Source organism: Lampris incognitus, chromosome 3 (genome assembly GCF_029633865.1).
Source record: "Lampris incognitus isolate fLamInc1 chromosome 3, fLamInc1.hap2, whole genome shotgun sequence".
NCBI classification, from domain to species: Eukaryota; Metazoa; Chordata; class Actinopteri; order Lampriformes; family Lampridae; genus Lampris; species Lampris incognitus.
In genome coordinates this window covers 74,056,869-74,084,132 of record NC_079213.1, presented here as the reverse complement: position 1 = coordinate 74,084,132, position 27,264 = coordinate 74,056,869, and the positions used below count along the sequence as shown (strand labels likewise).

Genomic DNA, 27,264 nt, shown 5'->3' with positions numbered 1-27,264 from the left:
AACTTTGTACCCTGAGCTTTCTGAAAACACTCATTGTAAGATTCTTGTTATTTGTACTTTAGGGGGAGCAAGAACAGCCAGGAACTGTTTAAACCAAAATAAAAGCAGTAAGTCTCAAGGGGTTTTGATTTCAAGATATTCTGGGGAAAAAAAATATTGTTGGGAATGATACAATAAGAATTATGAATAAAAAGATTCTTATGCCAGGAAACCTAGTGTGGTGGCTATGAAGATCACTCAATTTATGAGAACTGAGAGTTGCATCTATCTGTTTAGGATACAAGCAGACTCTGGAAGTCAATGAGGACTCACCTTCATGACATTGAAGAGCACTTCTTGGCCTAAGCTGTCTTTCTCCTTGAAGAACTCGTGTTCAGGGTAAGTGCGTGCTATGTCCCTGCGAATCAGCTTCTCGCAGGGTGAAGTCATTTTTAGGAGGTCCGAGTATTGATCTTTGATGGGCATATTCTGAGCATTGCACAACAGCTGCCACACTATTGCCCGAAAGTGATGAGGAATCCCTTTTCTGACAAGGTCCTGTGACATACAAAGAATTACACACTCAAGTCTTCACTTAGTGGCATGTATTACAAGAGACAGTTACAAAAAAGATAGAAATCAACATCGTGATTTTTTTTTCATGTTTGTCTAAAGGTTGTTTTTTATTGTTTTTTAAACAAAGAAACGGACTGGTCTCCCATAGGAAAAAGAAATTACACTGGGATTGTTTAGATCAGGATATAGTCGTGTGCTTGCACATGCTGTCATGCTTCAATATTTTCCCATTAAAGCACAGCACACACATAATATTACAATTTTCCACAGCTAAATATAAACCTGTCAGCCAGGCATTTTGCACTGTGAACTGGAGTTTGAAATGTTTTTCTTGCATATTACTGCTGATGTGACTCGACTAAACCACTTCCTCTGCAAAGAGGGAACACTGGCCTTTGCAATTGTACTGTGTGATTCTGTGTGTGTGTGTGTGTGTGTATGTGTGTGTGTGTGTGTGTGTGTGTGTGTGTGTGTGTGTGTGTGTGTGTGTGTGTGTGTGTGTGTGTGTGTATGCAAACATAATATGCATCTGGTCGTTCCAGGGTGCATCTGGACCAGAGGTTCGCCCACACAGGTTTCCAGCAGGGGATCCATCCCTCTCACTGAGGTCAGCCAGGACAGGCCAAACCTTGTGCTGGAACAATATACCATCTCACATAGTCTGCGTTTGGACAAAAGCTGTATTCTGTGCCAAACCATTTATTCATCACACTTGTCCTCCTATCTCACTAATTGGGGGTGATCGTCTCATATGCAGATGTAAGGCAATATTTTTAGTTGCTGCTGAAGCACAAACTTTTCCACCATTACTATATAATCAGTAGTTACATCTGACGGACATTCCCCTCCCAGAGCACTCTCATGGAAAGTGTTCCTCAGGGAATAAGAAACACTAAAATAAAACCAATACATTACTAGAGAATTAAAAAGGAAAACAAAATTTCTGCTGACAAGGAGAGAAAAGTCAAGTTTCCTCCTCTCCCTACAAATGGAAAATAGGTCTTTATGCTAGTGAAGGGGAAGAAAGTGTCAATAAACCAACCATTTGGCGTCAGCAGTAATGAGTAATATCTAAGGTTGGCTGCCGCCATCTGGTTGTTACCACTTCTCTGAAATCACATAGCACCACATTCAGATGAAAAACAACTGGACACTAGTTAGTCCTTTACTAAATTAACTACACATACACAAGTATGCACTGCGGAGCACTTCCCTTTCACCTCCGACTGTGTGCACTTTTAACTGCTAGAGATGTTAAGACAGGAAATTAATTGTAATCAAACAACTTCAGAGAAACTGCAAATATAACATGTAGAACAAGCAGCCTAAATTTAGTTTCAAATGTCAGGAGCTAAAATAACATGTTCAAGGGCAACACTACAGGGTTGGCTAGGAGCAAAGATAGCCACAGAAATTACGTATGAATGAAGTAAACAGATAGGGCTACTGTATAACACACACCAGCGCTTAATACAATTGCTTGTGGCACAACTGTATAATTCAAGAGACCATGGACAATTGAAAACTATCTTTTCAGCCCAGTGCAAAATTAGTTGATGCATTTTTTTCCCCACTTAGTATTGTCAAAGAACACACAAATTCCACTTGTGTCTAGGATCAAAAATAATGTATTAGAGTATTGCATTTCTAGATATCGGTCATCATTAGTGACATTACAAGAGACATCATCAGATATGCAATAATACAGGGGTTCTCAACCTTTTGTAACTCAAGGCCCACTTGGGTATGTGTCAAGACAGTCAGGGCCCACATACCGAAATAAATGTAAAACCTTATTAAAAAAATAAATAAATAAGGGGTATTCTGACCTGTAAACAACTGCTATGTCACTGTCAGCTGCAATGATTGAATTAAATATTCTACTTGCCCTCAGTGAGATACTTGGGGTTGCTTCTGAAAAATGATCAGATCAAGCCGGGGGTGGGATGGGTGAGAGGCTGATTCGCAGAGTAGCATTCAAACTTATTTGCAGTCTGTTCCTAGCCTTTGATTTTGTGACAGTCACAATGGAAAACCCTGACTCACACAGGTATGTGGTGGTGAAAGGCAACAGAAATTTGATTGCCCGTTGTGACAGAGGGATATTCTTTGGCAACTAATATCCAGAATGAAGCAAGGTCAACTTGTGTGAGTTGAAACTTCAGGCTGCTGTCAGCTGATAGTTCCATCAGCTGGTTTTCCAACACAGTGGACAGGGCCATGTCTTAAGATGCAGGAACCGCTGAGAACGGGTCTAAAACCCAGAGATTTCAATTCCAGGGGTCTTCCGGGAAGTAATCTGAAAATTTATTTGACAACTGAGTTAAATGCTGGGTGACAACATTGGAAATGTTAACAGGAGGAGAACCTTCCAAAGTTTCACTCAGGAGTGGGAACATATCCATTCGTCCCTCTTTGACTCTTCTGTTCCAAAGGATGAGTTTTTTCTTGAAGCCCTCAATTTTGTCTGAAACCAAAAACACGGTACTGTTTCTTCCTTACATTGACATATTCAGCTGATTCAACTGATCAAATATGTCTGATAAATAGGCTAGTTTTGCACAAAAGTCATCATCGATGTAATGTTCTGTCAGAAGGGACTGCTTCTCATCAAGAAATGCATGTACTTCTTTTCTCAGTTCAAATAGGCGATTAAGCACATGTCCTCTTGAAAGCCACCTTACTTCACTGTGATACAAGAGTTGCACATGATCTGCATCCATTCTCTCACACAGAGCAGCAAAACATCTCGAGTTGACTGCGTTTTTTTTAAATATAGTTGACAGTTTTCACAGCCACATTTATGATGTCATGCAGCTCTGGTGACATCTTCGTAGCCAGATTTTCCCTATGTAAGAATCAATGCGTCCACTTCGCCTCCGGTGTCCTCTCCTGGATTTGCTTGAAAACACCATGATGTATTCCTGTCATCGATGCAGCGCCATCCATGCAGACACCGATACAATGTTTCCAATCTAGTCCTTTTTCATTGAAGTAATTATCAAGGCAGCGGAAGCATTCGTCTGCTGTGGTTCTGGTGGGAAGCTCTTTGCAAAAAAGTAGATCTTCGTGAAAATTACCGTCCCAGCTGTATCTCACAAAAACCAGCAAAAAAGCTGCGTTGCTAACGTCAGTGGACTCGTCGAACTGTATGGCAAAATGTGGGCTTGCCTTTATTCTCTCCAGAAGTTGGCTTTCGATGTCATCGCTCATATCAACAATTCTCCTATTCACTGTCATTCGATAGTGGCACGGTCTGGATTTTCATTGCTGCTGCCTCCCCCAGTAACTCTTGGCACATATCCATGGCACTAGACAAGATGAGATCCTCTGTAATTGTAAATGCTTTCTTGCTACGAGCTACACGAGCACCCACCAGGTAACTCGCTTTCAGAACAGCTTTTGATTGTGTTGTTAGTGTACTTACAGCTTTCTGTTGTGCTTGAAGCACATCTCGCTTCCTTTGGAAATATTCTTTTGGTTTTCTAACACATCCTGAGTGTTTTGTGTTTAAGTGTCTCTGCAGCTTTGATGGTTTTAACGATTCATTTGAAAGGACTTCATCACATTCAACACATTGTGCTTTCGGCTCTGCATCACTACCTGACATTGTGAATCCAAACTTAATGTATTCAGGGTCGTATTTTCTGACCACACGCTTCGGTATCTTAGCTGTTGCAGAAATCTCGCCTCCATCACCTTTTCTCTTTAAAAACCGATCCATTGTTTTACTGTAGTCGAAATAAAAAATAAATGCTTGCCTGCGCTCTCCTTCAGACACCGGAACTAACAGCGACAAAACTTTTGTCTCTAACTGATGACGTTCGAGTCATGTGCAGTTATTTTCATTATTTATTAATTTAAAAAAGGTTGTGTATTTTAATTTAAAATATATATTAACACAAATCCCTGGGCCATTTAGGTATTGTGTAATTAGACGTGAAATCACTGCTTGACAGACAAACGTTTTCATTCTGACTATTTGGGCAGTACCTCCGCGGCCCACTGGGTGGTGCTCTGCGGGTGGGCCGTGGCCCACCGGTTGAGAATGGCTGCACTAATATGTATCAACACTATTACAGAATTCATCCAATTACTGTATGAATGACGATACGGTACAGTTCCCAAGCACAATGCCCAGCTCAACCTGACCTTTGACAGTGAGATCAATCGTGTTCAAGTAAGCTCCTAATGCACCTTAAGTCGGCCTGCACGAGACTTTCCGGTCATTTCAGGTGGCTGTTTCCAAGTCATGTGTTCCAGGCTCACCTTAAGCTGCTTCTCCTTCTTCTTGCGCACCTCCTCCCACTCATTGACAATGCGTCCCCAGAGGATCCAGGTGTCCTCCTCCAAGTGGGAGAGATTGGAGGAAGCAGAGGAGCTAGAGACCAGGGAGGAGCCACTGTTTCGCCTGGAACCATTCACTGAGCGCAGGGACTTACTGTCCGTCTCCAGCAGCCTGCAGAGGCAAAGGAAAAGTGGGGCGTACAGATAGGATTTAAGTAAAGACACCACAGGGTTACTTTCACATTCCCTTAATTCTGTTTCCTTTTTAAAATTAATATCTGGGCGGCATGGTGATGTAATGAGTAGGAAGACAGTTCTTTAATCAGAGGTTTCTGGGTTCAAGCCAGCAAACATGTTCCTTACTCTAGTGTCCATAAGAAAGACACAGAATAGCTACAGATCATAAAGAAAGACTGTTAATTTACTTTTTCAGAAATCCAGTATTAAGTTCCACTGAACTTCACATGTACTGCGAGTGAAATCACTTCCACTCGGATAAATCACAGACTTTCTAAAAATGTGATTCATGTCCTCAATAAGGGCCAATTAATGCATGCCTTTAGAGTATCTAATCAGAATACTCAATTAGGAAATGCCTCACAAAAAAATAAAGGGATGCAAGATATTGAAGTTTATGCTATGTGATAAATAACTTTCATGGTCATTTCGGCTGATACTGATATTTTTTGCTTCACTGCAATACTACCAGTTTCCACCAGTGGCGGTAACCTTTATCATATTGTACCTGTGATGCTTGGTGCAGATGCAGATGTCTAAAACATGCTGCTTTATTAGTACCTGTCTTGATTTATTTCTAAACACTACACTGTTTCCAAATGTCTGCATTCATTGAACAAGATGAGCACAAATTACTTCAACTTAAATGGAGAAAACGTGTAACATTAATTTTGGCATAATATTTTCAAACATCTTTGCTTTTGCATTTGTTCTACAAGTTGGTTCTTGAAAGCTTCCCTGTAAAACGCTGACTATCACACTGTTGCCATTAAGTGAAAGCAAGTAAGGACAATCCATGATGAGGTGGTCTTCTATTGAAAAATAATGACCTCTGCTGTGTCAGGAGGTTCTTCGCCTCTGTGGCGGTTATTACATTTCGATAGAACATCCCCTCGGAGTTAAAATTATTTTGACTGGACTTCTTTCTGTATATTTAGCTTGTTAACAGCCAACAGAGGCTTCATGAAGCACACTAATTTGGAACGGTGATGAAACCTCAGCTGACAAGTGTCGACAATGGCTCGCTATACAGAAATAGAGACGAAGTCCTGATACCATAAACACATTTTTAAGCAATTATGGACCAATACTGATAAGCTGATTGATATATCATGCACCCCTATTTTGAGGAGCGCTGTTAAAATCTCATTTCTAGCACCCTATAAAATCTGTTTTACTTTTTCCCCAACTCAGTTTCATTTTTATTCCACTATTCAGTTTTCTGGGGTTTTTTTATTTAATTTTTTTTAAAGATTTAGTCTTTTTACCTATTGCATAATCATTTACAGCAATGAAAACAAAAGCAAAATGGCCACCTTTCATTGTTTTTTGACATTACTGACTTCAGTGATGGTCGCTTCTACAGTTTTTTCTTCATCCCATACAACAAACCTTCATGCATTTACTGAAGTGTGCATGCTGCAATACGTACACTCACACGTACATAAGGCACAGAAACATGGCAGGGTTCTGCGAAGGAGAGCCACGGATGATGTAAGGACAAATTACTTTTACTTCCTAATTTATTCCCAAATTGTGTAATATTCTCCCCCAAATCTCCAATTCCATGCTTCTGCTTTGCAGAAATCATAGGGAGAGCAACCATTCAAATGAGCAACTACAAATGTGTTGTCCTTTTTTCATACTTTCCATTTCTGGTATATTTAAGACGTTTATTTTCATGTAAATCGTCAGGACTGTTTTCTCTAATTAATGTAACCAAGTCAAAGTTATCAAAATATCTTTCCTGCTTTGAACACTGAGAATGTGGACAGAAAACAGGAGACTACATGAAGTGACGACTTTAACTCTACATCACAATGTGGCAACCAAATTTTACCATCTGTGCTGAGAGTATCAACATCTACGTAAAATGTTTATGTAGGTCCTGCAATGGCTGTGTAAGTTTACAGAGTAAATGCTTCAGGCACAGAGCCCAATGACTGCAACCGAGTACTAATCTGTAGCAGTGTTGGCAACAAAACCGCCAAGTTTCGCTAAAATGAAAAAGCTTGTTTAAAATGCCAGACTTTCCAGAGGTGTCATATCTTTGTTACAGTGAAGCAATGCAATGGTTCAAAGGACATAATGTAGGTGTAGGTCAAACTTCTACACACAATTGCTGCAGACCTGAAGCCACCTTTTTCAACCAAACAAATCCCAACACAAAATTAGCACTGGGGTACTAAGCAGCTCTCAGGGTGTCTGCCTGTCATCCAAATGCTTAAAACCAACGACAGAGTGACAACTTTATTTTATCTTTCTTAATGATGTTGACTGTACTTATCCATATAATATGGGTATACATTCTGCCAGTGACTCAGAAAGTGCAAAACTTGCCAAAAACAACTTTGTCTCAACAATCACACAGCATTTTTAGGCTGCACACTTGTTCTAAAACCAACATCAGTGAAAGCATTTCTGACTCCAAAACAGCTGTTCTCTTTAAGCATTTTTTATCCATTACATTTACACCTGCCATAATGTGGCTCATAAAAAGATAAAAGCTCAAACAGCATGTGCCAGTTCTCATGCCACCCTTGTCACAGGAGCTGCTGACAAGGAGACCTGTTCAAGGATCAACCCAGAGAGAGAAAGCTGTGACGCTCAGCCTGTATGAAACAGAGGAGCCCATGACAGGCACACAAAGGGTCAGATACCTGATCTCGGAAAAAGGCCGGGGCCTCTCTGCTGCAGCAGGTGACGTCACAGAGAGTGGTCCTGATCGGCTAGGGTTACAGCCAAATTTGGGTTGTGTGGGAGGGAATGACATACACATAGCCAGCAAGCACAGCCTGTGAAGCTTTTTCATTTACGTTCAGCAAACTATGTGCATACCATGTAGGCTGGTGTGGGGTGGTGAGGAATCAAACTCAAATAACAGCAGTGCCCCAAGTTATTCACCTCAAGTCTGGTCAATTTTTATTTGTTTGCCAAGTAACTTTGCATATACAAGAAATTGGACTTGGCAGGATCCTCTCATAAAAAAAAAAAGTGACATTCTGAAAGTGTCAAAGACTATCCATAAAAAAAGCAATTAATATTTGCATAAACTCTTTAGTTTATGCACATGAAGTGAGCAAGGGGGTAAAGGGATCTATGAAATTAGTATCTTTGTACAGAGGGAAAAATAAAAGTAACAGTTGAAAAGTAATAAAAATAAAAATAATAAAAATAAAAGAACATTAGAAAAATCAGCATAATAGAACACCTGTACACAGTAACTTCCTCTTCCCTGCTATTCAATATTCACAAGTATTTACGATTTAGATTCATTTTAGACTAGTGGGAAATCATATTAACACGAATAGATACACTGAGTGAGTACTGACCCAAGTGAGTAGTTTCATATGAAGGCGCTGTGCTGTGCAATACAATACACAAATAATGTATATAGTATAAATAAGACTTAACACTGCTCAGGAAATGGAAAGAAATTCCTCTAGCATACAGTTCTCCTACATAAGCATGCACACAAAACTAACACAACAAAACTTAACACGTCGCTCAACTATTCTGTTTAAAAACAGTAACATTCATCATTGCTAATATTCTCTGGATCTCCTTTTTAATGATAAAAATATATTCACATTGCTATCTCAAGTGCCAGCTCTTGTTTCCATTTTGTTTAAGCTACATCAGATGGACATCCAGGTAGAGCTGCACTAGACATGAACCTGAACTCAAAGCCAAGTTCCGCTCTGCTAATAATTCACCAGTAGTCAAACAATCTAAGTGCTAGTCAACAGTTAAATTAATAAAGGCAAAAAGAGAAAACTTAAAAAGAAATAAAGGTGAAGAATAGCAGGATTTAAATTGTTCAAGACAAATATTTGCACTTCGGATTCATAAGTTGTAACAGATGAACAAGTGGTTGGTCTCCATTCTCTTTGAGCTACAAAAGCATGACTGCTACGATGTCCTATCTCCAGTCTGCTTTCCATTATCGTAGCAGAGAAAGCCAGAAATACCATAAGGGATATGTGATGCCTTCTTACCAGGAGAAACTCATGGCGTGTTGCTCATGTCTTGATTGGATAGGAATTACAGAACAGTGGCATACATGGCCTACAAATAAAGATAGTGAACGCAGGGCTGCCTCGAATTTCTCATCCTACTCACATGCTTGCGTATGTCTCTTATCTGGTCTGTAGGGTACAAAGGCTCTCATTAAACACACACAACCACTGAGCAAGGAAGGGAGGGTGAGGTGCATCGCAGCATCTGCAACACATAATATGAATATCAAAGTCCTCCCACCTCAGTTTGTGCAGTCTACATGTTGTTACACCTGTCCTGACAACATGTTGGTAACAAAACTGGGACTTGTGTTTTAGCTAGGCATTAGGGTTGGCTTGTCACTGTGCTGCCAATAGGATTTGCTGAAATGAGACCCCATTGTCAGTCACAGAGATAGTGAGGCAGCGCAAGCATGTGCCTGCTGAAAGACTCCAGCTGTGACCCTAGTTGTTGGGGTGGAGGCAGGGGTCAAGGGTCAGATGAACTATGTATGCCTCCAGCCTAGGCCTTCTGTTCACCCTTGAAAGAGAGAGGGGGGGTTGCAGTCTCCTCAAAACACGTAAAAGAACACGAGGAAGAAATTGTGACATTTCCCCAATAATGTCTGCTCCTTTCTTCTCAAGAGGATGCATTAGCATATGTCAGGAATCAGGGATCAGGAACAATTTGTCATTTCTATCATGTACTTGCGTACACAAAAGAAACAAAATTTCGTTTCACCCAGCCCACAGCAGTGTTGCCCTTTATAAAAGTTTTTATAAATTTTAAATTTATAAAAAAAATGTATACTCATATAAAATTGCAATTTATAAAAAGCCCGCAACAACCATGACACAAATACGTGTCATGGTTGTTGCGGGCTTACTGATGAGTCACTGGCTTTCATGATGATGAACACCATTATCTCACAGCTCTGCAGGTAACTGATCACAATCCCTTGTCTCTGAACCTTCACCCGGTTTCCACAGCAACACAGAGTGCACTGGCCATGGGTGAGAGCCACACCAGAGGCAGAATTCACAAGAGTTGAGAATAGAGATGGAGTATACCATCATCCTCTACTAAGACTTTAGCTAATATAAAACAGTTAGCAGCGAGGAGACTGTGTATATGCAACAAACTAGCTGCATGCACTGTGGCTATCAGATTACTTGATCAATATAATGATTTTCCATTCAATTCAATTCAGTTCAACAGGGTTTTATTGGCATGACCATATTCAGTTAAACAGTACTGCCATTCTATCTGTAGTAGAAACGACAGATAGAATCAGGCAACTGTATTAGGCTATACAGTTGCCTGAGAAAGAAGATTTATAGCTTAACAGTTAGCAATGCTGCGATCTACATTTTTGTGGTCAATATGATTGCAATTTTCACATGAGAAGAATCAGCTAACAGAAGTCCTCAAAATTTTGGAAAATAAATCCATGTTGTATGTGCATTGAAACTCTAAACTGTATTTTATATTAATCAAAACTTTTAGGCAAGCTTCAATGTCACGAAGTTAGGCAATCTAAGACTGACAATAGGTGGGTTGTCTGTGTAGATATTGTGAATATCTATAATGAAAAACGATAGCACACACTATATAAATTAGATGCATAATTTGTGCTATGCTCCATTTGGTTCAAAAGACATTACTATCAAAGTTGTAGGACTATGAAATAGGCTTCACCCTGTACCAAACAACAAGCATTGCAGTCTCTCCCACATTCTTACTTTGGCCAAGGCTACTATCAAAATGTTCTCTTAAACCTGAGCTGCACAAGCCAAAGGAACATTTGTTATGGAAACAGCCAAATACTGTGGTTTGGAATGCTTGCACCGTAACCTACTATCCTTTGACACCATACAATTGTACATGAAGAAAAGTACGTCTTTCTGACAGATGATGAATTCACATTGTAGTATTACCCCCCCTTTTTTCTCCCTAATTGTACCTGGCCAATCACCCCACTCTCTGAGCCGTCCCAGTTGCTGCTCCACCCCCCCACACCCCCAAACCCCTGCCGATCCAGGGAGGGCTGCAGACTACCACATGCCTCCTCTGATACATGTGAAGTTCCCAGCCGCTTCTTTTTACCCGACAGTGAGGAGTTTCGCCAGGGGGACAAAGCGCGTGGGAGGATCATGCTATTCCCCCCAGTTCCCCCTCCCCCTGAATAGGCGCCCCGACCGACCAGAGGAGTCACTAGTGCAGCAACCAAGACACATACCCACATATGGCTTCCCACCCACAAACATGACCAATTGTGTCTGTAGGGACGCCTAACCAAGCTGGAGGTAACACGAGGATTCGAACCAGCATTCTCCATGTTAGTAGACAACGGAATAGACCACTACACCACCCGGACACCCTTCACATTGTAGTATTTTATGCAAATCCCCATTGGTGTGCATCCTCAGACCTCTTCCAACTACAAAAAAAACTTACATTAGCCATCATGTAGAATGTCACCAAAAATAAACTTGAATTTAGTAGCCAAAAGGCTTGCACAAAAGATGCAGCCCCCCCCCCAAATCAATAGAATATTGAATCATGATTTAGAAGTTACAACTCTTCTGATTGGTGACCTATCTGGCCCTCTTTACTTAAAACTTAGTAGTTCACGAGTGATACACATGACACACACCTTTGTCTTTACATATAGTGAATTTACCATGTGAATCAAACTTCAGACCATTGTCCGAAGAATATGTAAGACAGCATCTATACTCACCTGTTCTGCTCTTCAAGCTTGGCGAGTAACTCCACATCATCAGGGCTTAGCTGGGCAGGTGATGATGGCGAGAGGGCAGGTGAGGAGAGCGATGTGGAGGAGGATGTAGCAGTGGTCTGCAGGGAAGAGGGCGTGGCCACCTGGCTAGCCATCTGACTGACCGTGTGCGACACAGAGTTCTTTACCCATGAGAGAGTAGAACTCAGCTTACCAGCAACCTTGTCTGTCGCCACCTGCAAAGAGGATGGAAAAGAACCACATCTGAGCATCTGAATTCAATGTTTCCTTGTTTCATGACAACATCAAGCCTGTAATGTCAAAAGCACAGCCCTGATGTTTAGTAAAAGAAATTTACATCAATATCTTCTTGATTGTATGATGTTCTGTGAATTTTAGGCCTACTGCTTAACTTATCCCAAATTGAAAGATTTGAGCTTCATGCCATGTCAGTCACACATTGGTGGCATTTCTATTGGTGGCATATTGAAGATACCAGCTAAGCCATGAATATTCAAACCATCAATGCTTTGGTAGTTTAAACCCTAATTTTAAGGGTTACTGTCAGATAGGTCTTTTCCTGAAAAACGATATGCAGCATAGTGTTTTATATCTTTGCCATAGCTGACAAATGCAATTAAAGGCAGCTACCTGAGTGTTTGAAAAGTAATTTATTGTCACAAGCAAGCAGATATGGTAGACACAACTCACAGAAGACCTTTGATCAGTACAACATCAACAGCTAAAACTCCTATTTAGCTGTGTTTTTCTTTTTAGGTGGTAGTGGTGAAAGTGCTGACACAACATAAGTAGGAATTCAGTTTCATTTTGAATGGATATCTGGGATCTGGAGTGGACAAGCACCAATGCAGTTACCAGCATCATCATAGGTGTTAGTGATTTAAACAAAAACGTCAATCTTCAGGGCAGGGTTGCACCATTCTTTACTAAATCTATTACTAAGTTTGTGAGCACAGTCTTTACCGAGTTCTTAGTATTAGTCATGTAAAAGTGCTGTTGCGTAAATGCTGTATGTTCATGATTCATAATTGATTCCATAATTTCATACAGTAAATAAATAATTTATTTGATGCAAGGTTAAAACTTAAATCTGATGTGATTTGATGGACAGTAAATTAATTTTTTACAGTTGAAATTCAATAAGGCACACGCTCAGGCATATAAAGGGCAGCCTGACACAACGCTTGGGTCCTAACATCTGCGATGAGAGATATTCATTTCCTGCTATTGCTGGTGAACCATGCGGAGACTATTTCGTAGAACAAAAGGTTTTCAGGTGCTGCATATATTACATTAAAGGTCAATTATTGACGTCTGAAGCCAAAGCAGACAGTCAAAAGAAACTTTCAAAAGACTCCCAAGGACGTAAGAACCTCTTTTCGCGACAAGCGGCCAATGAGGTACTTTGTTCTACTTGTAGAATGCCTTTGTTTCATGTTCACGCTCAGCGCCATTTTGCATTTTCATTTGTTTTCATGATATGTACTGTATAATTTGTTGACGTATTTTATAATATGTTCATTCACAAATATAGTTCTCACAGCGTGACTAAGGCGTGGATGTATCAGAGAAACAAGACGTGTCCAAGCAATAAACACCAGTTTCAAAGAACCGACCTGTCTGTGTTGTGAAGAGAGCTACAGTGAGAACTCGCCTGCGCAACACGGGTAGGAGTAGGGTTGGGTATGGGCACCGACCGAAATATCTCGGTCCTACCGAGTATCAAACTCTGGAAAAAAACGGTGTCAAATTTCGCGTGTGCGTCTCGCGACTGCGTTGGAGTTGAAAAAATGGCGGGCAAGAGTCAGTGAGCTACTATGCATTCCAAAGCGTGGCTACACTTTGTAAAAATAGACAGCAAACCTGACACAGTAAAATGCAACTGCTGCAAAGCGATCATCAAACGCAAGCCCGGGTGTTAACTATTGTTATTTGATGGCGCCCTTACTCATTTTATTACGGTACCAACCGTATTATTGTTCTGCTACGTTCAGACCAAAGGCGGCGAGAATTTTTTGGGCGGCGCGAATGCATGCAAAGGCAATGGGAGGAGGCGAATGGGCGGAATAATTCGCGGCGAAGTTACGGACGGCGCGAATTGGGCGAATCGAGCGACGAACGCACCTTCGCGGGAGTTCAAAAATGTCCAACTCGGGCGAAGATTTCGCCAGGCGATAGCCAATCACCTTCAAGTAGGGTTAGAACCCGCCTTCATGTTGGGAAAGAATACACGCCCCCTACCCAGAATTCCGGTGAAATTCGCCAAGCTGGGCACGTCTCCGGTTTATGCTATGAACCCAAACCGAACGCTGACGCCGGTTTCGGCGGCGCAAGTTGATATAAAGCAGAGCCACCGCAACTGATCTCTGTCGCTCATCCATGATGATCATAAGTAAACACAAACTGCTCGTGTGTGGTATTTGTTGTGTGCGGTCTAGCAAACTTGCTAGCAGCGTTGGTGTAACTAGACTGCTTGTTGTGACGTCAACACAGCGAATTCGCGTTCTGTTCGAACACACCTGGCGAAGCTGTCGGCCAAACTCTGGCGAACAAAGCGGCGCCAACTCTCTCGCCGCCTTTGGTCTGAACGTAGCATAAGGCTTTACGGTACATGCAGATGTGACGTCGCCACGTTCTCTGTGTGCGACAGTGTGTTTGTAAGCTTGTTGTAAGAGCTGGTACTCGGTAATAGAGAGCCAAGAGACCTGCTGTAGTTGCCTAAATGAGAAATCGAGTCAAGCTTTGCTTATCCTCCATACGCAAGAACAAGATTGCCCATCCCAGCTCAACTTGGAAAAAAACGGGGCCAAATTTCAATACTTGACGGTAGACGATGTGAACGCTATCGCAGCTAGCCAATCACTACCAGCGTTGTTGTACACAGGCGGCTAACTGACAAATCAGCATGAAGCTATTTGGTGCGCGTGTGCGTCTCATGACTGCGTTGGAGTTGAAAACTGGCGGGCAAGATTCAGTGAGCTACTATGCATTCCAAAGCGTGGCTACACTTTGTAAAAACAGACAGCAAACCTGACACAGTAAAATGCAACTGCTGCAAAGCGATCATCAAATGCAAGTCTGGGAATACAAAGAATATGATGAAACATCTGATCACGCATGGGATACATTTACGAGTGGACAACTGCTCTGTGTTTGATAACGTTAATGTCCGTGCTGCTGCCAACGTTAATGACGAGATGGCCTACAAAGACGAGATTGAGCACCTCACATCATGGTGTACTACCAACAATCTTGTCCTTAATGTGCAGAAGACAAAGGAGCTGATTGTGGACTTCAGGAGGTCTAGAAGCTGCAGCCACTCCCCCATACACATCAATGGGGTGGAAGTGGAGCGTGTTTCCAGCTTTAAATTCCTTGGAGTCCACATCAGCGAGGACCTTTCGTGGACATTAAACACCCAGGCCCTTGTGAAAAAGGCCCAACAACGCCTGCATTTCCTGAGGAGGCTGAGGAGCGCCCGTCTACCCCCCAAAATTCTCACCAACTTCTACCACTGCACCATAGAGAGCATCCTGACCATCTGCATCTCAGTGTGGTACGGCAACTGCACCTCAGTAGACCGGAAAGCTCTGCAGCGGATCGTCAAGGCGACCCAGCATATCACCGGTACCCAGCTCCCAGCCATAAAAGGCATTTATCACAAACGCTGCCTTCGAAGGGGTCTGAGTATCAGCAGAGATCCCACCCACCCCAACCATGGACTGTTCTCCCCCCTGCGCTCTTGGAGGCGCTACAGGAGCCTCAGAGCCCGTACTACCAGGCTCAAAAACAGCTTCTTTCCACAAGCTGTTGCCCACCTGAATCTGGCTACCCACTGAATGTCTGTAGATATTTTTAAATATTTTGTACTCCAGCTCTCTTTTAACTTATTTTTAGCTTTGGTCTTCATGTGTGTATATCTTATATTGTGTTTGCTGTGTTTGTCTGTGTCTGTCTTGCACTGATTGGTGAATCCACAGCCCTCATTTTATTTTTAACATGTGCCTGCACATTGTTTTTAATGACAATAAAATTGAATTGAATTGAATTAACGTTAGCTCTGGGACGTCTGCTGCTGGGTCTTCTTCTGGTGCCACTGCTAGCAATGATGAAACAGGTAAGGACGGTAATGATGTATATAAATAGGCTCACATACATTAAAGATGTCAGCCTGCATGTTGACCTCCTTGTCATTGTTGACCTCACTTTCAATCTCAAAGTGCTAGAAAACAAAACCAAAATAACACAATGTGTCAATTAATTATGGTGCTCGCTGTATAGATAAGTAGTTTGCTGATGATCCTATAAGGTTTTCATAATATATAGTATCGAAAAAAGTATTGTTTAGGTATCGTATCGATTAGAGGTATTGGTTTTGGTATCGGTATCGAACATTTTCAAACGATGCTCAACCCTAGGTAGGAGAGACGACAAGACTGCAGCGGATAACGATGTGATGAAGATACAGCATATCAGATAAGCAAAGCCCATAACGCACTATCGGCATAGCGACTGCAAGCAACGGTGATTAAACTGTGTTGAAAGCACAACTTTTCATGCCAAAGCCAAGAAGTGCTCTACCACAACTGTTAAGGTGGTGTGAGAAGTGGTTCGACTAGAAATTGCAACTAAGGACTCAGGTCTATTAACCTTGTGCTTAGCCTACATGTTTGGGGATAAATCTAATGTGCCGGTGTTCATGGTTGTTAATGTCATAAGGTTTAAAGGGGAACTCCACCCCTTAAGCAAGGTATAATAGCAACTTAAACCCACAAGCAAGTGAACAAGTTTTTAGTAAGGGTTAAAGAAAAGCACATTATTATAAATTGAAATGTATGATTTGTAGAAATGTTTTATGAAAAGTAACCAAGCTTGAAAGGCAACTTAAGTGAAGTTTGCCATTGATGTGAAAACCTTTCATACGTAAAGAATAAGTGATTTAATGCATTTCTAAGCATATTCCCTCTGCAATTAAGGTTTATACTTGCATATTTGTGCCAAAGTTATTCCCAATCTTCTTATTTTTGTTTTGAAATTGAAGTCCACTTGATGTCTCGATAAGTTAAATAATGGTAGTTATCTTGATGCAATATTGAAGTCTAGATTTAGAAAATTGGGCTTCCCACCGAGTCCTCACACAGTTGTCAAGCAATTCATAATAATTATTAACCTTCCTGGCTACTCACATTTAGGCCAACTGTACCTTACATTTATACATAGCCTAATAGAAATCAAGTTCAAGCTCAATAGTTACACACGTTCCATAGCTATTCAAGTTACCTTAAGATGTCTGATACAAGCACAGACATGCCATAAAAATGCCTAACCACCTGCTCAACCTGAAGTGAAAGAACCCGAGCCCTAACAAAAAAGGGAAAAGAGCTTTGAGAAGAAAGGCTGAAGAGTGCACAACGTCGGTACAGAATCATCAATGAGAAATGGAGGTATCATGCAAGAATAGGTAAATAAATATTGACTGATGAGGCCTCCGAGGACGAATTGAATGAGCTGATTGAGAATATGGAAAGCACCTGTTCTGATGTAACGGTCATTTATGAAGAGTTACGTCGAATGCAAACTGAAACAGACCAGCGGTGCAGAGTTGACACATGCATATCACTTTCAGCATTCATTATTTGAAAGGCAGAAAGGCAACTTGAAGGGCATACAACAGATGAAGAGGAAGAACCTGGGCCTGTAGTTGGATCAATCCTAGACTCAAGTTCTTTATCATGGCCACTGTCTCATCAATCAAAATGTGGTTCTACCCACTCTAGTGTCCACTCAGTTAATAGAAAGGAGGCTGCAGCTGAAGTTGCCGCATCCCAGAAAGTTTTGGCAGTGTTGGATGAACAAGAAAGGGAAGCGACAGAAGTTCAAAGGCTACAGGCTTAAGATAAACAACGGCTAGCACAGTTTGAATCTGAGAACCTAGCTAGACAACAAGCAATGCAAGACAAGCGTAGAAAGCTTAAACACCTAGAAGAAGTGAAGAAGTTGAACAATGTAAGAGCTCGAGTAAAGGTCTACGATCAAGCCAAAGAAAAATTTTAACCAATCGATTTGCTGCATGATGTTGAACCAGCAGGAGAACTTCAAGTGCTCAACCTCACAATTCCTCCAGTTATTCCTCAATCTGCCAGTCACAACCCAAGCCCTTCATGCATCAAGTCCCCCAATTCATTCCTCAATCTCTACCAGTTACAAGTCAAGCTCCTAGTCCCCAAAGTCTGCAACTGGTACCTCAAGCTCCACCAACTTTGATGCCCATGCCTCAAGTGCAGAACACCTCTGACTTGGTCAACATACAAGCAGAAGCTATAAGTGCCAATCGTCTTCCAACACCAGAGCCTGCATTATTCACTGGAGATCCTTTGAAATTCAAAGATTGGCGACTATCCTTTGAAACACTGATAGACAGGAAAAACATTCCAAAGAATGAAAAACTGTATTTCCTAAGAAAGTACTTAGGTGGCGCTGCAAAGAAAGCCGTTGAAAGATTTTTCCTACTAGGCACCGAAGCAGCATACAACTCAGCCTGTCAGCTGTTGGAAAAACGTTTCAGAGACCCATTCATTATTGGGAAGTCCTTCAGAGACAAGCTGTATGGATGGCCAAAAGTAAGCTCTAAAGATAGTTGTGAACTAAGAGAATTTGCAGTCTTCCTCAAGAGCAGTGAGGCTGCAATGCCCCACATTAAGACATTGGAAGTTCTCAATGACTGCAGTGAGGGTCAAAAAATTCTACTGAAATTGCCAGATTGGTTGGTATCCAGATGGAACCGCAAATCAATGGAAGTTAGACAAGCAAACGCTGCATACCCACCATTCAAAGAGTTTGTAGACTTCCTATCGAAGGAAGCAGATCTCGCTTGCGATCCCATATCCTAAATACAAGTGCTCAAGAGTGTGGAAAGCGATAAACCAAAGCATCTACGAAGCCAACCCATTCAAGTAAAGACACTGTCCACAAACACAACACAGAGTAAAATCCCATCATGCAAGTTTTGCAGAAGAACAGGATATGTCCTTGCCAAGTGCAAAAGGTTAAGTGAAAAGACAGTTCAAGATCGTGTAAAGTTTGTGCACGCAGTGAAGCTTTGCTTTGGATGTTTGAAGACTGGTCATTACTCAAGAAGGTGTAATAACAAGAGCACATGTGAAAATTGTCAGAATAGACACCCGCCATGTTTGCATGATGACAAATTCAAAGAACATCAAAGGTTGACACCTATGAAAGGAGACAACAACTCAAAGAATAAAGCAGACACCCAAGAAATGGCTGCAACAGCAACTACCATCAGAGTCATACAAGAAGGCCTAAGCACACAAACGTCCTCAATCATACCAGTCTGGGTCTCATCCACGAAACAGCCAGATCAAGAAGATCTTGTCTACGCACTCTTAGACATGCAGAGCGATATGACTTTCATTCTAGATGAAGTGGGCCAAGACCTCAACACAAACAAAGAGAATGCCAGTTTGCGGCGATCCACAATGTATGCAAGGTCAACAGTCATACCTTGTCAGAAACTGTCAAATCTACAAGTGAGAGGATACAACTTAGAGAAAAGGATTCCATTGCCAAGAGTTTTCACACGAGAGTTCATTCCAGCAGACAGGTTGCACATTCCAACTGAAACGGCTCAAAAATGGCCTCATCTGGAACAACTGGCAGACAAGATTCCACCACCATTGGATTGTGAAGTAGGCCTTCTAATCGGTTATAACTGCCAACAAGCCCTTCTTCCAAGGGAGATCCTGTCCCATGAAGGAAATCATCTGTATGCACAGCGAACTGATCTTGGCTGGAGCATTGTTGGCTGCGCGAATCCAGCAAGTGACTATGGTGATGCAATAGGAACCAGTCACAGAATCATAGTGTGACAAGTAACACCTGCTGTGCAGCCATCAGTTGAGCTAAAGAGAGAAGTACACTTCGTGTGCAAAACTCAAGTCAAAGAGATCAATCCAACAGACATAATCAAGCCTCTCAAATCTGATTTCACAGATATCACTGCAGGCGATAACCCAGTTTCTCTTTCATCCGGTGTGGGAAGATGGTGGCACAGACTCGCATTTGTGATGGCCTCACCCAGTGCCGATTATGCAGTGTCTTTGTCCACGTCTACATCTATATTTTTGTCATCGTGTTAAGTTTTTATTTTGACTGTCGATTTCATTTGGCTGGGACAGCTAGCGCTGGATCAGCTGAGAGCTGGTCTGCTGTGGGGCAAGCTAAGCTACCTGCTAGCCCACGGCCCTGCCCAAGAGAAAACACCGAGGCGGTCTGGCGGCGGCCTCGCCTAGCATCGACTGTGCTGTGTTTTTGTCTGCGTCTGTCTTTTTGTCGTCGTGTGGAGTGCAGAGGAGGTGTATCGAGGGTGTCTGGCTGGAGAGCTGGTGTTGGATCAGCTGGGGGAGCCTCGTCTGCTGCATCCAATAGGCCAGGGACCACAGCGCTGCCTGGAGCTGCACTTGAAGGGGAAACACCGAGGGCGATCTGACGGGATGCAGAGGCGGGGCAAGCTAGGCTAACTGCTAGCCCATGCGCACCAGCAGTCCCAACAGTCATCCTGGCAGGGGTTCGTTCTCCTGGGCAGTCGAGTTTTTGGATTATGTTGCACTGGGTGGACTGTGTTGTTGGCTGCTCTTTTTTTTTTTTTTTTTGCTTTGTTCTCTCTGTTTTTGGTGGTGGTGTTTTTGGAGGTTTTTTGGATATGTATTTTTGTGTTGCACTGCTATGGGCTGGGGGAATGTTATTTTGTGTACATAGTACATAATATGAAATGAAAAATAAATTGTTCCTGATTCCTGATTCTCAGGAAGACCATCTCTTCTTGTCCAAAGTGAAAGAAAATATAAGGCAGAAGGAAGATAGCCACTACGAACTCCCACTTGGACAAACCTAATCTCCCAGACAATAAACGAAGTGCAGTTCAGCTGAAAGAGACTAATTGGTTGAAAGGACCCGACTTTCTTTGGCAGCAGAATCTTCCACATGACGAGAAAATGATGGGAGAAGTAAAATGACTGACCCTGAGTTTTGCAAAGTCCATGTTCACGCAGTCAAGACGAAAGAAGTGAATTCAATGGTAAACCGCTTCACTAAATTTCCTGACTGGTCCAGAGCAGTGACAGCTATTGCCAGCCTCAAGAGATTTGCCAGAGAACTCAAGGGACTTCAGCCAAGAATGAATGAAGCAACTAGCCTTGAAGAAAGAAGAGAAGCAAAAATCTTCACCATCAAGCTGGTGCAAGAACAAGTCTTCGCTGACGACATCCAGAAAATCAAGCTTCAGAAAGAAGACGCCCTAAACAAGCACAAGTTACACCAGCTGAACGCATTCTTGGACAAGAATAATGTCCTCGGGGTGGGAACAAAGCTGATTGGCTATCCCAATCAGCTTTGCACCATGACGTAGAACATCCCACAATACTTCCGAAGAAATCTCATGTGTCAGCCCTGCTCGTCGAACATCATCATGAGCGTGCACACCACCAAGGAAGAGGCACTGCTATGAATGAGTTGCGTGCAAACAGAATATGGATCTTAGGATGTGGGAATGTGGTCTCCTCAGACATTTACAAGTGCGTAAAATGTAGGTGATGCAGAAGAAATACAGAGGTTCAACAAATGACAGCTCTGCTAGAACAGAGAGCCGAGACTTAGTGTGGTCTCGATTGTTTTGGCCCCTTCATTATAAAGGAAGAAAGTAATTAAAACGTTATGGATTGTTGTTTACCTGCTTATGCTCTAGAGCAGTGCACATAGAAACACAAGACGACTTGACAACAGATGCTTTCATGAATACGCTTCGAACATTTGTAGCTATCAGAGGACCTGTACACCAATTAAGATGCGATCAGGGAACAAATTTCACGGGTGCTAGGAGAGTTTTATATATTGCTCAAGGGAATGGCTCAAGAACATCAACGAACAATCGGTTAGGAATTCGTAATGAACGTCCCATCAGCAAGCCATATGGGTGGAGTCTGGGAGCGCCAAATTCGAATGATCTGAAGCATCCTGACTGCCATGCTCGACAAGTCCACAAGCAGACTTGACACCACAACTCTGAGGACGTTTCTTTATGAAACAATGGCCATAATCAACAGCAGGCCACTAAGTGTTGAACATCTTCATGATCCTACCACTCCAGAATCATCACTTATTCTGCCCTCTCCCGGAAAGTTTTGCAAAGAAGACCTTTATCTGTGCAAAAGGTAGAGAAGAGTGCAGTTCTTAGCCAATGAATTCTAGCAAAGATGGAAGCGGGAATATCTGTTAATCCTCCAACAATGACAGAAATGGCAAAGAACAACATGAAATTCAATAATCGATGACATTGTGATTCTACAAGTTGACAGCTCACCAAGAAATGAATGGAAGCTCGCCAGCATTATAGAAGCTCACCCTAGTGCTGCCAGCATGGTGCAAAAGCTGAAGCTACTAGTCAGTGACATTACACTTGATAGAAAACCACTTACTAGATCAGTTCACCTCAAAAGGCCTATTCACAAGGTTACCTTACTTGAGGCCTACTAAGTCACATACATAAGGTCACATTCATTCAGGCTTGAACCATTTTATCGATTCCTTTCATAATCTTTGTTTAAAAGTAAATCCCACATTCCAAATTAATGAGTGATTTTGGTGGGAGTGTAAGTGTTGTTGCATAAATGCTCTATTTTCATGATTCATAATTGATTCCATAATTTCATACAATAAATACATAATTTATTTGATGTAAGGTTAAAAGTTAAATCTGATGTGATTTGATGGACATTAAATTAATTTGTTACAGTTGAAATACAATAAAGCACACGCTCAGGCATATAAAGGGCAGCCTGACACAATGCTTGGGTCCTAACATCTGCGATGAGAGAAATGCATTTCCTGCCATTGCTGGCGAACCATGCAGAGACTATTTTGTAGAATAAAAGGTTTTCAGGTGCTGCATATATTACATTAAAGGTCAATTACTGACGTCTGAAGCCAAAGCAGACAGTCAAAAGAAACTTTTGAAAGACTCCCAAGGACGTAAGAAACTCTTTTCGTGACAAGCAGCCAACGAGGTATTTTATTCTACTTGTAGAATACCTTTGTTTCATGTTTGCGCTCAGCGCCATTTTGTATTTTCATTTGTTTTCATGATATGTACTGTATAATTTGTTGATGTATTTTATATTATGTTCATTCACAAATATAGTTCTCACAGCGTGACTAAGGCATGGATGTATCAGAGAAACAAGACGTGTCCAAGCAATAAACGCCTGTTTCAAAGAACCAACCTGTGTCTGTGTTGTCATGAAGAAAGCTACAAATTAGTAAGTTGTAAACTAGAGATTTAATAATTTGGGTTGCACTGTTCGAATGCAAGGCATGTTGTACCTAGTAAAGCCTCAGTAATGTGTAAATCTATTACTAAGCTAACATCACAGCAGCCAGCCAATTAAAAACTGCTCACGCGTAAATATGGAACTGCACACCTGCCTCACGAGCTGCCGTCAGACAAATATGTGCACATCATATAAATCAAAGGGATGCAGCCTGTCGTGTAAAATGGCTGAAGATGGGGGTGTCCGGGTAATAGTGTAGCGGTCTATTCCGTTGCCTATCAACACGGTGACTGCCAGTTCAAATCCCCATGTTACCGCCGGCTTGGCTGAGCGTCTCTACAGACACAATTGGCTGTGTCTGCCGGTGGTAAGCCGGATGTGGGTATGTGTCCTCGTCACTGCACTAGCGCCTCCTCTGGTCGGTTGGGGCACCTGTTTGGGGAGGAGGAGGAACTGGGGGGAATAGCGTGATCCTCCCACATGCCACTTCCCCCTGGTGAAACTCCTTACTGTCAGGTGAAAAGAAGTGGCTGGTGACTCCACATGTATCGGAGGAGGCACGTGGTAGTTTGCAGCCCTCCCCAGATCGGCAGAGGGGGTGGGGCAGCGACCGGGACAGCTCGGAAAATAGGGTAATTGGCCAAGTACAATTGGGGAGAAAAAAGGAGAACAATTTTTTTTTTTAAAAGGGCTAAAGACAAATATTTTCCCCATTTTCAAATAACAGTTCCAAACGGTCTAAGTGGGTCATTGTTAAGTTTGTTGTTGTTTAAGTTAAGCTAGATCAAATTGTGTCATTGCTGTTGTTTTGATAAAACCTTACAGTTCTCTGTTAAGTCCAACAACTACACCTCCTAGTTGGTATGTGTAAAAATTTTGTGACAGGTAAGTTCTTAATATTGATTAATAGGCAAGGTGCAACCCATTTTTATTTAGTGTCATGTAAATTCTGATTCAACTTCGTAAATACATCCGTTGTGTGTACATAAGTCTTTACTAAGTCTAGTTTTTGTAACCGACCCGAGGATTGCAGCTTGAAGGTTAACTGATCTGAGTTTTGTTTTTTGTTTTTGTTTTTTGTAACAAATGAAAAATCAGTTTCTTAAATGAGAGGAATGAATAAATTTGACTTGCAAACACCCTAGATCCCTAAGTCCCCCAAGGACTTTTAGACTGTTGCAGGATCAGACATGAACTAAGTTTTATCCCGAAACCTTTGCTCAAGCCCTTATCTTTGCCAAAACTGCAGAAAACTTTTTCTACCACTCTTATCTTGAAGCCAAGCAAATATATTTACTCCAACATTTTTACAGCTATAATTTGTGCGTTTCAAAAAGCACTTAATGGTCACTCGAGATTATTTAACATGTAGGTTTGCTAGCTGCAATTGCCAAACAAACAAGTATAATATTACATTAGAATGATTGTTTTTAAGCAAGTTTTTAAGCGATGGGATTCAAGACAGCTACTCAGTTAAGAATTAAGACTGATACACTGATCGGTTTTCTCGTTAGCTGCCTAGCTGATAACCAACAGTTCGTTACCACTATTCAAAGAACATGTCAACAGGTTTTGAGAAAATAAAAGAAGCATGACATCACAGAATATCAAATTAATCAAAAACTGAATTGAATTTCTGCATCTTTAGTGACAAATTTTTGTGGATAAGATACAACTGAAATATAATTGCACTTGCTGAATCCTTGTCAATCAAGCCAAATTTATTTGTATAGCCTTAATCACAATTTAGATCCAGATGGCTTTAGAAATGGCTTTACAGTCCATAGCAAACATGCAGTGAACCTTTATTGGAGTAAATATCCATTCAGTGGCAGTGGTAAACCTCAAATGCCATGACATATCAAATAGAAACCCTTGGTGGTCACTGTTCAAAAGCTTTATGTAACATTCATAAACGCAACCCCAGTTAACACCGTGTCACCACTCACCACTGCCTCAAAAGGTACTACACAATAACAACACACACATACAGGGAGTGTGTCGTCACTGACATGTTTTTTTTTCTTCTTTTCTTTGAAGTGTAACTTATCCCCCAGGTCTCAGCCTAACCCACCCCCTGCATAATTATGAAAAATGCTAAAAAGTGGATGTGTGAGGCAGGAATAGCTGGGGAGATCTGCAAAGGTGCCCCAAAGCGGATGTGTCGCAGACAGAAGGGGGAAGTGGGTTACTCACCTCTGATTAGAGGGCGTTAATATTCTTTTCTTTTTTTTTTTTCTTTCTTTTCATTACGTAGATAAGTCCCAACCGGTCGACACTAAGTCAGCATTGGCCTTGCATGGTTCAGGGCTGATTTAAAACAGTAGACGGCATGTTGAGCCATTCTCAACCCATGACCATACAGTCATTTAATTTACAGCTCAAAAAACGTTAAAATGTTTAGTATATCTTTAACAATACAATTTAAGAAGAAGTGAGACGTGACAAAGTGATATAATGATAAAAGTATTCATACTATTGAAAGAATGGCCACTAAACAAAAGAAAACTCCTTTGTATTCAAACTTACCAGCCTGATTTAGCCAAAACCATTCAAATTCACTCAACCAAGCTATTATTTAATAAAAAGGTAAAGACGAAATTATTATTAAAAGAACATTGTGATAAACTGAACAACTTTACCTATGTGTAATTAATCCTCCCTGCAGAGTACCACTGTTCCAAAAAAAAAAATCCAAAGACTCATGGGTCTCTTCCATATGGAAATCCAATATGTATTCACTGAGAGAGATGTACAAGAGAAACAAAAAACATCCAAAAATCGAAGTCAATAATTAAATCTTTTCTGAAGAGAATTCATTCCTCTAAGCTCTTGCCATGATTGAAGTCCCACTCCCTTGTAGTCATACGGTGATCATATTGTCAGCAAGGGTCAAAGTGCTCTACCCAAGCCTATTCTTCAGAAAGCTCAGATCAGCTCAGATCAGCATACAGGCGGAACTGCAGCTCTGTACTCAGCAAGACACTCAATCTGGAATTTACCTCCCAGCAGATCTCACGAGAAAAAAACAAAACAAAACACATTAGTCTTATCATCTGGCTTCAAGTGTATGTGCTAAAAGCCTTAACTTTCACCTCAACAGGAAGTCTGGATACTGCCAACAGGCAGGAAACAATAATTTTCAGGTCTCTTTGTCAAAAAATGATGAGTCATTCTCTGTGGGTACTATGTCTCAATCAAGCAGTCTGTAGAGCGCTAAAGACAAAGGAGAAAGAAAAAGTCAGAGACAAAGTGAGTCAAGAGATGAGAACAAAGACTGTGCTAATTGGAATGTACAACTGTAAATTGTCGTTCAACAGAAATAAGTCCATTTCAATTAACCCCCTTGCATACAGACACTTTGAATAAGTTTAGTATTACACAAGGCAACATGTTACTATATTGCTGATATTACCAACCCTGTATGTTGAGGAAACTGAGGAACATTTGACAAAAAAAAAAAAAAAGCCAAAACTCCATAACTCTTGGACATTTGTTCCTCTTGTCATCCCACACACTACCATCCAATTAATGCACTTCATTTCATTAATTATGCTATTATTTTCTCTGGGGAAACAGGCCATCACCATTCACTTGCTTTAGCTGTACAGGGCTTTAGTCATTTTAACGACACACTAAAATGACCCCTAAAATGATTTTAAAGGGGGGGGCGGGGGGTTCTCATTTCAACTTGTGTTTAGCACAATGTACAATTATCTATAAAATGAAAAATAGTACATTTCATTTTGCACAAATTAATCAGGAGTAAACGTATTATGTTGCAAGTAAACAATTACTTCTTAGGTACGTACAAGTATAAGCACAATGGTTAAGTCATTGTACTTATACTTGTATACATGTGGAGTAATTTTCCCTTTGTCTTTTCCAATTACCAACTCTTGGCAGATAAATAGAAAAATAGAGAGGATGCACTACAAGGTGCCATAATGCCCAATAATAATAATGGCAAAGCAAAACGATTGTTGGTTGTTTGGTCATTTTTTTAGCACTGAAGTCAATACCATTGGTATAGCTGCCTCCTTGTAAGACACTGATTTGTTCCTTTTATGTTATTGTATTATG

The 27,264-nt window shown here is 41.3% G+C and overlaps 1 protein-coding gene across 2 annotated transcripts in view; it reads right to left on the bottom strand.

Moving 5' to 3' along the window:
* The window catches only part of evi5b (ecotropic viral integration site 5b), a 61,551-nt gene that overhangs the window by 29,113 nt on the left and 5,174 nt on the right, over positions 1–27,264 (bottom strand). For both annotated transcript variants that reach the window (XM_056277404.1, XM_056277405.1), the window contains exons 2-4: positions 11,822–12,054; positions 4,825–5,014; positions 313–537 (exon numbers count right to left, since the gene is read on the bottom strand). In XM_056277404.1, the coding sequence (XP_056133379.1) occupies positions 313–537; positions 4,825–5,014; positions 11,822–11,973 (567 nt within the window). In that variant the 5' untranslated portion in view covers positions 11,974–12,054. The remainder of the gene's footprint in view (positions 1–312; positions 538–4,824; positions 5,015–11,821; positions 12,055–27,264) is intronic.